At 42.5% G+C, this 12,811-nt stretch overlaps 1 protein-coding gene across 1 annotated transcript in view; it reads left to right on the top strand.

Moving 5' to 3' along the window:
- UAP1L1 (UDP-N-acetylglucosamine pyrophosphorylase 1 like 1) overlaps positions 1–10,860 on the top strand; it is a gene marked incomplete at its 5' end in the record, with an annotated part of 29,430 nt that extends 18,570 nt beyond the window's left edge. Inside the window, 4 exons of the mRNA XM_084299004.1 lie at positions 3,076–3,216; positions 6,001–6,186; positions 6,976–7,042; positions 8,692–10,860. Coding sequence (XP_084155130.1) covers positions 3,076–3,216; positions 6,001–6,186; positions 6,976–7,042; positions 8,692–8,778 — 481 coding nt within the window. The 3' untranslated portion in view covers positions 8,779–10,860. The remainder of the gene's footprint in view (positions 1–3,075; positions 3,217–6,000; positions 6,187–6,975; positions 7,043–8,691) is intronic.
- Between the last annotated feature and the right edge of the window lie 1,951 nt (positions 10,861–12,811).

Raw genomic sequence — 12,811 nt, 5'->3', positions numbered from 1 at the left:
CTTTCTTCTCAAAAGAGATTAAAACAACCATGTCCACTTTTGACCACTCCAACATGCTCTTTAGGCTTTATGTAATGGAGAGGCTGCATGCTTTGCTGTAACTTAATCTATGGAGATAAACCAGTGCATGGCCTTTCTGGGCCTGCAGAGATGAGCAGGCATGTGAGTTGTGGTGTGGTCAACCAATGTTGAGGGTTTTCAATAGGAATGTTACCAATGCTGTCCCTTGGGACAACAGGTTGGGGGAGTTAGTGGAAACGGAGGAAGATTCTGCTTGGAGTCGGGAGAGGGAGGCATGATACTGAGTGTTCAGCATGCAGCTCTCTTCCCTTAGATATGATACTGACTCAGGAAAGGCTGGGGATACTGTCTCTGTGGGAGGATATGATACTGATGAAGTCTAAAGGCGTGGAGATAGCTATGGGGGATCTAGCTTCATTTTTTGTCTAGTCCTGAGCCAGATAGTGTTCCTGAAGAGCTTGATCTAACTTTGTGTGAGAGATCTGCTCTGCTCCATTTTCAACTTGGCCATCACTTACCCATGAAATGGTAGAGTTCTCCATTCTTGGAGAAACCAGGGAGGGAACCAGTAAAACTGATGTATTGGACTTTCGGAGGGCTGACTTTGAACTGTTCAGGACACTGGTTGGTAGAATCCCTTGGGAGGTGGGTCTGAAGGGCAGAGGAGTCCAGGAAGGCTGGGTGGGCGCTCTTCAAGAAGGAAATCTTAATGGCGCAGGAGCGGTCTGTCGCCATGTGCCCAAAGACGAGCCGGAGTGGAAGAAGACCAGCCTGGCTGAACAGAGAATTGTGGCTTAAGCTTAGCAGGAAAAAGAGGGTTTACAATCTTTAGAAAAGAGGGCGGGCCACTCGGGAGGACTATAAGGATGTTGCGAGGCAGTGCAGGGACATAATTAGAAAGGCCAAAGCTCATCTGGAGCTCAATCTGGCTACTGCCGTCAAAGACAACAAAAAATGATTTTACAAATACATTAATGCAAAACAGAGGACTAAGGAGAATTTACTGGATGCGGGGGGGGAACTGAGTTACCAAAGATGAGGAAAAGGCGGAGGTGCTTAATGCCTTCTTTGCCTGAGTCTTTAGTGGCAAAAACAGTTGCTCTCTGGATACCCAGTACCCTGAACTGGTGGAAGGGGATGGGGAACAGAATGTGGCCCTCACTATCCATGAAGAAATGGTTGGCGACCTGCTACGGCACTTGGATGTACGCAAGTCAATGGGGCCGGATGGGATCCACCCAAGGACAGAGAGCTGGCGGAGGAGCTGGCCAAGCCTCTTACCATCATTTATCAACAGTCCTGGCTATTGGGGGAGGTCTCAGTCGACTGGTGGCTAGCAAACGTGACACTCATCTACAAGAAGGGCCGGAGGGCAGACCCGGGGAACTATAGGCCTGTCAGTTTGACCTCAGTGCCAGGGAAACTCATGGAGCAGATTATGGTGAGTGTCATCACACGGCACTTACAGGGCAACCAGGTGATCAGGCCCAGTCAGCATGAGTTTATGAAAGGCAGGTCCTGCTTGACAAACCTAATCTCCTTCTATGACAAAGTGACGCGCTTGGTGGATGAGGAAAAGGCTGTGGATGTGGTCTACCTTGACTTCAGCAAGGCTTTTGACACCGTTTCCCACAGCATTCTCCTCAAGAAACTGGCTGCTCATGGCTTGGACTGGCGTATGCTTCGTTGGGTTAGAAACTGTCTGGATAGCTGGGCCCAAAGAGTCGTGGTAAATGGAGTCAAATCCAGTTGGAGGCCAGTCACTAGTGGCATTCCCCAGGGCTCGGTACTGGGGCCAGTCCTCTTTAATATCTTTATTGATGATCTGGATGAGTGGATCGAGTGCACCCTCAGTAAGTTTGCAGATGACACCAAGTTAGGTGCATGTGTCGATCTGCCCAAGGGTAGGAAGGCTCTGCAGGAGGATCTGGATAGACTGGACCAATGGGCTGAGGTCAACTGTATGAAGTTCAACAAGGCCAAGTGCACAACAACCCCAAGCAGAGCTACAGGCTGGGAGAGGAGTGGTTGGAGAGCTGCCAGGCAGAGAAGGACCTGGGAGTGATGGTTGATAGTCAGCTGAATATGAGCCAGCAGTGTGCTCAGGTGGCCAAGAAGGCCAACAGCATCCTGGCTTGCATAAGAAGCAGTGTGGCCAGCAGGTCTAGGGAAGTGATTGTCCCCCTGTACTTGGCTCTGATGAGGCCGCACCTTGAGTACTGTGTTCAGTTTTGGGCCCCTCGCTACAAGAAGGACATGGAGGTGCTTGAGCGAGTCCAGAGAAGGGCGATGAAGCTGGTCTGGAGAACAAGTCTTACGAGGAGCGTCTGAGGGAGCTGGGTTTGTTTAGCCTGGAGAAGAGGAGGCTCAGGGGCGACCTTATCACTCTTTACGATACATTAAAGGAGGCTGTAGCGAGGTGGGGGTTGGTCTGTTCTCCCACATGCCTGGTGAGAGGACGAGGGGGAACAGGCTAAAGCTGCGCCAGGGGTGTTTTAGGTTGGATATTAGGTAGAACTTCTTTACCAAGAGGGTTGTGAGGCATTGGAATGGGCTGCCCAGGGAAATGGTGGAGTCTTTAAGAGACGTTTAGATGTAGAGCTTAGTGATATGGTTTAGTGTAGGACTTGTTAGTGTTAGGTCAAAAGTTGGACTCGATGATCTTGAGGTCTCTTCCAGCCTAGATAATTCTGTGTGATTCTGTGTGATCTAACAGTTTAGGTTACTTTTTTTTTTTTTTTTTTTCTCCTGTGCTTCTGATTGCAGCTGGATGCTAGGTCCTCCCTCACTTTTTCCTTTACCCTATTATGTCACATTGTGTACGAGTGCTGCTGCTCCCTGCCATGCAGGTGTCTGGGCTGCTTTGCTCAATGAAGTGTTTCCTGGATGTGATTTTATGTCACAACCCACAACAGTTGAGATATGACCTAGAATCATGTAATATATATTATTATTATTATACATATAATAAGCAGCGTGCTTCCCAGAAGTGTACTTCTTTTCTCAAAGTGGGCAAGAAGTAAATGATCTTATTTGTCCTCCTTTTTTTTGCAGAAAATATGAGCCCCAGCTGAAGCATCACATAGCCATAAAGAAGGTGCCTTACATTGACGAGGAGGGAAATCTGGTAAAACCGCTAAAACCAAATGGGATAAAGCTGGAGAAGTTTGTGTTTGATGTGTTCCAGTTCTCTAAGTTAGTGGCAGACATGAATATTTTTCCCCTCTCACTGTTTGTTTGGATGACTGCAAGTTGTAAAAGACTTTGTCATAGTGTGTGGTTTGTGGGTGACTTGTTAAAAAGACGGTTGGATCTACCATGACAGTAACTTCACAGGCTGCACAGGTGCATTCACAGAGTCCTTGGCAGCAGCTGGGCTTTCTCTGAGCAGTCTGGGAACCTTTTGTTCTGTGGAGGATGGTTTGATTGGCCCAGCCTCTAATAGCCATATGAAAGGAAGAGAGAGAGAGAGAACGAGAAAGAAAGGAAGGAAGGAAGAAAGAAAAGGAAATCTTGTGCAAAACCAGCATTTAATATAAGTGCATGTTAAAGTATTCAGAATCTAAGAAATCAGGCTCTGTGCAATTGTGACTTCCATGACAACTGCAACTCTTGTTACATTTAGGTGCGTATTAAATAAGGGCTTAGTTTGTGCCCTTTCCGTTCAAAAAACATGTTGCTTAAGCACCTTGGGGCTAAGTTACTGTTGCTGTAGGAACTGTAGATGTTGGCTTGCCAAACTCTGAAACATAGCAGAGATAGCTGTGCTACAGCATTAACACAGGAGCTTTGAGTTCATGGAATGTGGGATTTTAATAATTTAGAAATCCACCAGAAATTTATAAATACTGTTTTTGAAGGCCTAGAATTCATCTGTAAAGATTTTCTTCTAGGCTTAAATGGATGGCAAAAAGAGATATCAAGCAAACTGAAATATCTTGTTTGGGGATTGCATTTTTGCTTTTAGAGGATTTACTTTAGGAAAAAGAGCTCAAGTTTTGAACCATGGTCTCCATTTCCTGACATAGTAATGAAATATATGAAAGGCAAAGGCAGCATATTGGAAATAGTGCAGAGTTCTGGTTTTCAAAAGAGCTCATATGCAAGCAGTGATTTCCTGTACTTTGTAAAAATAATGCAAAAATTGCTTGGCAGATGCTCTTCACGTGTGAAGTGCAGAAATGTGCAGAGGCTGGTATCTTGTTTGAGTTCCTTTTTCTGATAAACAACTGTACTTAACATTGACTGTAAGTCCTCCCTTATTGCTTATTCATACCTGGAAACTGGTGTCCTCAATTTATCCTTGCCCACAGACTCAAGTTCAGTGACCATTTCTTTGAGCAGGGGTGATGTGCTCTGTAGTGAGCAGCACAGCTCTGCCATGTATCAGAGCTTCAGGTGTTGCTGTTGTTTCCATACTGCTCTGCTCTTAGCTGAGACTTTTTGTCCACATGTCTCTAGTGCCTGGAGAAGTTTCTGAGGGATCTGTGGAGAAGTTTTGTTTTTCCTCCTACATCTGCACAGTCCTTGAGGGTCATGAGGAAAGAGATTGGGCACCTCAGTTTATGAAAAGCTTAACGAACCTGATCTCCTTCTGGTACAAGGTGACCTGCTCAGTGGATGAGGGAAAGGCTCTGTATGTGGTCAACCTAGACTTTAGCAAAGCTTTCAACAGCGTTTCTCGAAACATTCTCCTGGAGAAGCTGTCTGCTCATGGCTTGAATGAATGTACGCTTTCCTGGATAAAAAAAATAAAAAATTGGCTGTATGGCTAGGCCCAAAGAGTGAATGGTGTTAAATCCAGTTGGAGGCTGGTCACAAGTGGTATCTCCCATGGCTCCGTATTGAAGTCAGTTCTCTTCAATATCTTTATCAGTGGATGAGGGGTTTGAGTTCACCCTCGGGAAGTTTGCAGTTGACACCAAACTGGGCTGTGAGTGTTGACCTACTTGAGGGCAGGAAGGCTCTGCAGAGGGATCTGGATAGGCTGGACTGATGGGCCAAGGCCAACTGTATGAAGGTCAACTAGGCCAAGTGTCGGGTCCTGCACTGGTGGGTACAACAATCCCATGCAATGCTACAGGCTGAGGGAAGAGGGACCTGGGGGTATTGGCTGATAGCCAGTTAAATATGAGCCAGCCATGTGCTCACATGGCCAAGAAGTCCAACAGCATCCTGGCTTGTAGCAGAAGTAGTGTGGCCAGCAGGACTAGGGAAGTGATTGTTCCTCTGTACTTGGCTCTGGTGAGGCCACACCTTGAGTACTGTGTTCAGTTTTGGGCCCCTCACTACAAGAAGGACATGGAGGTGCTGGAGCGTGTCCAAAGGAGGGCAATGAAGCTGGTGAAGGGCCTAAAGAACAAGTCTTATGAGAAGCAGCTGAGGGAGCTGGGGTTGTTTAACATGGAGAAAAGAAGGCTCAGGGGAAACCTTACCACTCTCTACAGCTACCTCAGTGGAGGTGGGGGTTGGTCTCTTCTCCAAAGCAACAAGCAATAGGATGAGAGGAAATAGCCTCAAGTTGCACCAGGGGAGGTTTATGTCGGATATTAGGAAAAAATTCGTCCCTAAAAGGATTGTGCAGTATTGCAACAGGCTGCCCAGAGAAATTAGTTAAGTCACCATCCTTGGAGGTATTCAAAAGATGCGTATATGTGGTGTTTAAAGACATGGTTTAGTGGTAGACTTGGCAATGCTAGGTTAATGGTTGGACTTGATGATCTTAGTGGTCTTTTCCAACCTAAATGATTCTGTGATTCTATAATTCTATTCTGTTTTTCTGTCATAAAGTCCTGGTATTCTTTGTTCTTCAGATGGGAGGTGGGCTTTCCTTAGTTTGACTTTGCCCCAGGCTGCATACATCAATGCTCCCTAAAATATGTATGAACTCTTCGCCTTGAAAGTTGTTTTTGCATCTTTTCTGCTAACAGGGTTGATGGCTAACTTTGTTTTTCATTGTTTTCTCCCCTTTGCTTGCAGGAATTTTGTGGCATTTGAAGTTTTGAGAGAAGAGGAATTCTCACCATTAAAAAATGCAGACACAGCTGACAAAGACACTCCTACTACTGCTCGGCAATCCCTCCTGGCCCAGCATTACCGCTGGGCTTTGAAGGCTGGGGCCAGATTTCTGGATGAAAATGGTTGCAGAATACCAGAGAAACTCAGGTGTGCATCTTTGTGACCTTCTCTGCAGCTTCTTTGCATGTGACTGCCCAAACTTGAAAGCTCGGTAATGGCATGTACACTTCATTCTAAAATTGAGTGTTTGCCGGATCACATGATGACTTGGCATGGGTTCTGTTCAGCTGGCCTTTTCTGAACATGCCAAGTATTATCTGTATCAGCTATTACTCCATTAGTGATTGTAAGTACTCTAGTCAGTAATGGCCAGTAAGCTTTGCTTTAAGTCTGGCTGAATTTCCTGCCTTGGAGATAGTTGACTCCTCGTATAGCAACACACAGTGAGACAACTGCCTTAGGTAGAGGCAACCTTTTGTATCATTCAGGATTTAGCCAGCCCAAGGAATTGTAATTTGTAATCCTCCCCAGCTTTTCTGAATATGATCCTAGTATTTAAAGCCCATCTAGAATCTCAGGTGGACATGAGTATTGGCTATTATAGCAACTACCAGTTTAAATACTTCCTGCATCACACTGAAGTAAAAGCAGCTTTCCATTCTTGGGACTCTTAATTCATCAACTCAAATAAACCCACAAGCTGTTCATTGTATTTGAAAAGCACCTCTTTAAAAGTCATGTAATTGTTTTGATGAGAAATAGTTGGGACTTGCTGACTCCCTTTTATTTTCAGTGATTGTGTTCAAGTGATGTCTGATGTATGTGAATATAACAAATGTCTTACCCTTCTGGATGTCTTATTCCTGACAGACTTTCAAAGATGACACACTGCTTTGTAAGCATAGCAAGAAGTTAATCCTGTGTTCTCTTCTTCAGTCTCTCAGGAACTGAAGATCCTCCGGCTGTGTGTGAGATTTCTCCATTAGTGTCTTACTTTGGAGAGGTGAGAATAATTATCTATGGAGGTATTTTTAAGACTGTGCAGGAATGCATCTGATTTCTATACAGAAATTGGATTTCTTTACCCTGTGCTTGCTGAGAAATGATAAGATTGAGGGAGCTAGGACTTGGGCTCTGTGTTATATTTGTGGTTCCCTCTGTGGCTTATTCTTCAGCAGGTTGTTCAGTCTTCATTTATCACAAGTTTGGCTATCTGTATAATGAGATTTGTAATGAGTCTGTGCAATTTCATGAGGACTCACGAGTACTTTGAGATCCTCTGAATGAAAAGTGCAGAATATTCAAATTACCAAATCCATGGGGTGACTGTATACAGTTGCATACTAATCTGTGCATACGAATCTTGTGCATACTAATCACTTCCACAGTGAGTGAACACTGAGAGTATATTTTCATTGTCTTTAGAGGAAATGCATCTTAGAACACATTTATGAGGTTCATCCCTCAGTAAACGATTGGTTCTGAGAAAGCTAATTCCATTTAGTAATGAGGGAAGGAGCCTTTATATGTTGGAGAAACAGGGTGAGAAAGAGTAGATTGCAGAAGGTTATGTGTGCTCTGGGGAAGAGTATACACAGAGGTTTACATCTCCACTAGGGAAGAAGCCAGAGGGTTGTGGTTAATGGTATGGAGTCAAGTTGGAGTCCTGTATCTAATGGAGTCCCTCACGGGTTGGTACTGGGAGCAGTGTGGTTTAATATATTCATCGATGACTTGGATGAGGGAACGGAGTGTGCCATCAGCAAATTTGCTGGTAACACTAAGCTGGGAGGAGTGGCTGACATGCCAGAAACCTGTGCTGCCATCCAGAGGGACCTTGACAGGTTGGAGAATTTGGCGGGGAGAAACTTAATGAAATATAACGAGGGCAAATGTATAGTCCTGCATCTGGGCAAGAACAACCCCAGACACCAGGATAAGTTGGGGACTGCCCTGCTGGAGAGCAGTGAAGGGGAGATGGACCTGGGGGTCCTGGTGGACAGCCAGATGACCATGAGCCAACACTGTGCCCTTGTGGCCAAGAAGGCCAGTGGCATCCTGGGGTGTATCAGAAGGGCTGTGGTTATTAGGTCAAGAGAGGTTCTCCTCCCCCTCTCCTCTGCCCTGGTGAGACCACATCTAGAATATTGTGTCCAGTTCTGGACCCCTCAGTTCAAGAAGGACAGGGAACTGCTTGAGAGAGTCCAGCACAGTGCCACAAGGATGATTAAGGGAGGGGAGCATCTCGCTTATGAGGAAAGGCTGAGGGATAAGGGGATATCCATTATAATAAGAGGGATATCCATTAGGATAAGGGGCAATGGGTGCAAGCTGGAACACAGGAGATTCCGCTTAAATATGAAACAAAACTTTTTTATGGTAAGGGTGACAGAGCACTGGAACAGGCTTGCCCAGGGGGCTCTGGAGTCTCCGTCTCTGGAGACTTTCAAAACCTAAGACAATTTAAGTTGACTTTTCTTTGCTAGGATTGTTCTAATCGGAGGTAAGAACACTCTGCTCCATGCTTCACCCTCTCTAGGAAGGTTTGTTCCAGAGATCATTCTTCGAGAACATTATGGAGACTTAAAAATAGTACAGATAACAAGTCTGATCCATTTATAACCTAACTTTACTGTTTTCACATATTCTCAGGGTCTGGAGGCGTGCATGAAGAACAAAGACTTCTGTTCTCCCTTTATACTCGATGAAAACAAAGCAGAAATGCTAGGAAATTCTTGAAAAGGAGGGAGGACTTCTCAAATCATGTCTGTCAGAGCCATTGAAAGAAATGACACTGCTAAAATGTCAGTTGTGAAGTGTATTATGTATTATGAAAAATTGCTTTATAGTATCAGATAGTTGGCAAATGCTTGCAGCAGTTGTGTTTACACAGATATGCATATGTACCTGGCTATTTGGTAACTGAAGGCTATGCCTTTTACTTTGGTCTTTATCGTAGACTGATGTGAATGGAGATTAATACCTTCCAGGTATCAAATTGATTTTATATTTCTTATTTGTTATACATACAGATATGTAACAGAGTAAATCAGAAACAAATCAATCAGCTTTGCATTCAAGAAGATTAAATCTCTGCAGTGCCTTGCTATGTATCTTATTTGTATCTTTGTTCCATTTTTTTGTTGTTATTGTTGCTTTTTTTTTCTTTTCTACTGTGTGCACAGCTGAAGAAAAATCAGTATGATGCCCCACCCTAAAAAGTATGTACTTCGTGTACTCGGTCCTCTGTCTCTAATATTGTGCTGGTTAGTAGACCAACTTCAGTACATCCTCTAATTGGGTTATGCAGAGGAGTCTGCTGTAGATAGGGATCCTTTTATGTGTAAGTTTTGCTTGAGATTTGGCCTCAGCAGCAGAACAGGCTATTTTGCATATTTAGGCTCAGTAGTGGTATTCCAAGAAAACATAACTAAATATGCAGCTCAGGCTGCATACTCTTTACTCTTTATGGCTGTAGTGAACAGGGTTTTTATTATTACTATTTTTGAGGGGTTGGAGGTGGGGCAAAGGCTGAGAACTGTTTTCATAATAACCTTCTACTCTTCCTGTTTTATGGCAAACATTTATTTTGCTTTTCATTTTTTTGTTTAATGTATATCCTAACCCTCAAAGGGGAACTCTTTTAAAGTGGCTGAAAGTAATAGGAGGAACATGCTGTGATGGTGGAATTGGAGGTGTAATCAAAAGCAGAAAAATGCCTTTCTTTAAAAATATATTATTAACTATAATGTGAAGATAATTGTCAGCTAATTAAGGACAATAATTGTCAGAACACATGTAGCACATGAACTCAGCCTTGGCTGAGGACTTCCAGGGTGACCATGATACACAGCTCCTGTTTAGCTCCAGCAGACCTGTGCCATGTGGGCAGCTGCCTACAACAGAACCTTCACTGAACACACCAAAGTTGTTTCACACTTCACGAGGACTCTGTGTGTGCTCTGCTGAGTGGAATTGGATTGAGGAGCATGCTATACTTTTCACCCAAATCGGGTATAAGGAAGGTGATGAGGAAGATAAAACATTTCAGATGAGGCATCATCTGAAATACCAGGTCTCAGGATCTGCTTCTACTAAGCAATGGCTGATGCTGATATTAAGCATTAATCTTTCACATAAGTGATTTTCTAAAATTCCTCATATGAAGCTGTATTCAGAATGTTAGAGAAGTATTAAAATAGCTTTGAGACCAAGTACAATTTATAAGTAGCCTCATGTTTTCTAAAGAAACCATTTAAATGTCAATGGCAGAATTTAAAGATATAAAGTGTATCTACATATGCATAAGTAATTAGTCTTTTGGATGTGCAAACCAGCTTATTGCAGTTCTGATTACCTCATTTTGCATGTGCAACCAATAACTGATTTTTAGTATAAATTAAGCATTTGTCTTTGCTCAATTCTGTAATTTTTATTGCACAATTTTCTATGGGTCATTTTCATTCCTGTCTATCAATTTTTACATCTGAGAAGTAATCACATGATATTCTTGCAAATATTGCTTATCAATTCAGGCACAGGTTGCTTTAAGTTTCACAGTACTATAAAGAAATAATACATCTATTTTTTCATTTATAAAATGCTTTCTCTTTTGAAACTCAACTATAGCCCATTTTCTATGTGCTTAAATCATGTGAACACTGAACTGCTGACATGATTTTTAGAGATTGTTTTCAAGGCGAAACTGAATTAGTATGATGAATACCTTTTTGTTTGTTTGTTTGTTTGTTTTTTTCTATGACTCTTCATGTTTTAAACTGGAACATTAAAAGATTCTTGCGGGAACTTAAAAAATCTCATATTCATTGTGAAATGAAAAAAAATATATCTAAAATAGAGGGGGATCCCATAGTGGTCCAGAAACTTTTGGAGACCTAAGCTTTTCTATAATAAAGATGTTACTGTGATTTCTGTGTGTCTGTCATCCTTGTTTGTAACGAGAATACACTAGTTGTCTTTGTCCCTACACATCATGGGTGTTGTCACCACAGCTGCTGGACACTGATACTGTGCCACTGGTAGTGTGACTGGAGGCTGCAGTGCCCATAATATATTTACAGGATGACATAGAACTCAGCAACATGTAATACCTGAAGGGGTTTGACATTGTGGGATGTGTTTTTCCATCAGAAAGTAAGCAGAACACTGTTTCCTCCCCTGCAATTCTGTGTTGTGTGTGTTTTGTTTTTTTTCTTTTTTTTCTTTTTCTTTTTTTTCTTCAAGTTCAGCAACTCAATTTGTCCTCCTTAATTGTGGATGGTGTGCATTTTTCTTTTATTTAAAGTCAACTAGAGCACTCTGGTTCTGAGGCAGGCTTTCACATCTATTGTGTAGGTGATGAGGTGTGCTAAGCACCGACTGTGGTGGTATTTCTGCTTGGCTTCCAATTAACTGGCACATTTTAAACGGGTCTATTTGTAGAACAGTAGGGGAAGATATTAATTTTTCCACAAATGACAGATTGTCCTCTCTTTTGGGGGTTTAGTGCTAAACCCAGTAAGGGTCAAAATCAGATTTTCTTTCCTTACCTATTTCATCCCATATTTCTCTCTTGGCACCCATACAAGGGTTGCTGGAATTTTTAATGCATTTTTAAGCTACATGAATTTGTCGTTTCCTGTGATAAGAAAACGACTAGTAAAAAATGAGTGCATGCTTCAGGCTTCTGTTAAATTGTTTCTCTGCTTGTTTGTGCAGAGTGTTCAAATCTCCAAGAACAATTTGCTTAGTTGCTTTATTTATTATTATTTTTTTTTTTTATTGTGAAAAGTCCACCCAGTTCTCATCCCAGTTCTTTATCTGGAGGATAAACCAGAGGCAGATTCCAAATTTAAAGGCTCATATGATGCATGTTAACTGAATAGTTAGGCACAGATGTTCAGGGCCAGCACTTAAAGTAGTATCCATGGCTGCTTCAATAATTTTTTTCTGTTAGACTGTGAACCCGATATAGAAGTAATCTGGTTCTCAGATGTAGGAGATAGCATTATCCATATAATATTTTTAATAATAATAATTAATTTTAATAATAATTAATATTTAATAATAATTAATTTTAATAATAATAATGGATAATTTTGTATTATCCATATAATACAAAAATGCAGTCATTATTGCTCTAAATTTGTATAATAGATGGTATTCTTCCCTACTCCTCTACACCCATTGATAATGACCATCCTCTCTAATGAAGATGCTGACAACTATTTGTGCAGAGTGGGACAGATCGCAGTGGGTCTGTGGAGAAGCAGGTAAGGGAATTGTGTGAATCCTGCTGTGTACCAAAATTCAGTGCCAAATCTCCTGAAAGGATTTATTTACAAAACTTACATTTACTTTTCCTTACTCACACTCATTCTCTCACAATTTTGTTCATGCATGTTCACACCTGTGTGCTGTCAGGCCAGCATTATGATGATTATCCACCCAGCACCGGGTGTGATGCAGAGGATGAGGGATGCTTTAGACAGTTCTTCTCTGTCCTCTGTGAGTCAACAGGGGCTTGGAGTTTGCTTTACCTGGTGGGCTGGCTGGAGTAGCAAGGGTGGTGTGCAGCTTTGCTGCCTTGCTGATGTCCTCCAGCCAGCATACAGTCCTGTGTGGTTTGTGCTGCACCCTTAACAGAGCACAGTTTTCGAGGCTGGATGGGAGATGCACCTTCCTGAACTTGACTAGTGGGAATACATTCTTTCAATTATTTTTTTTCCTGATTACCTCCCACATATACATTTCCATTTATGTTTCTTTCATG

Source organism: Netta rufina (assembly GCF_964035555.1).
Source record: "Netta rufina genome assembly, chromosome: 20".
NCBI classification, from domain to species: Eukaryota; Metazoa; Chordata; class Aves; order Anseriformes; family Anatidae; genus Netta; species Netta rufina.
Note: the sequence above shows the minus strand (reverse complement) of the source record. Positions and strands in the feature narration are given on the sequence as shown.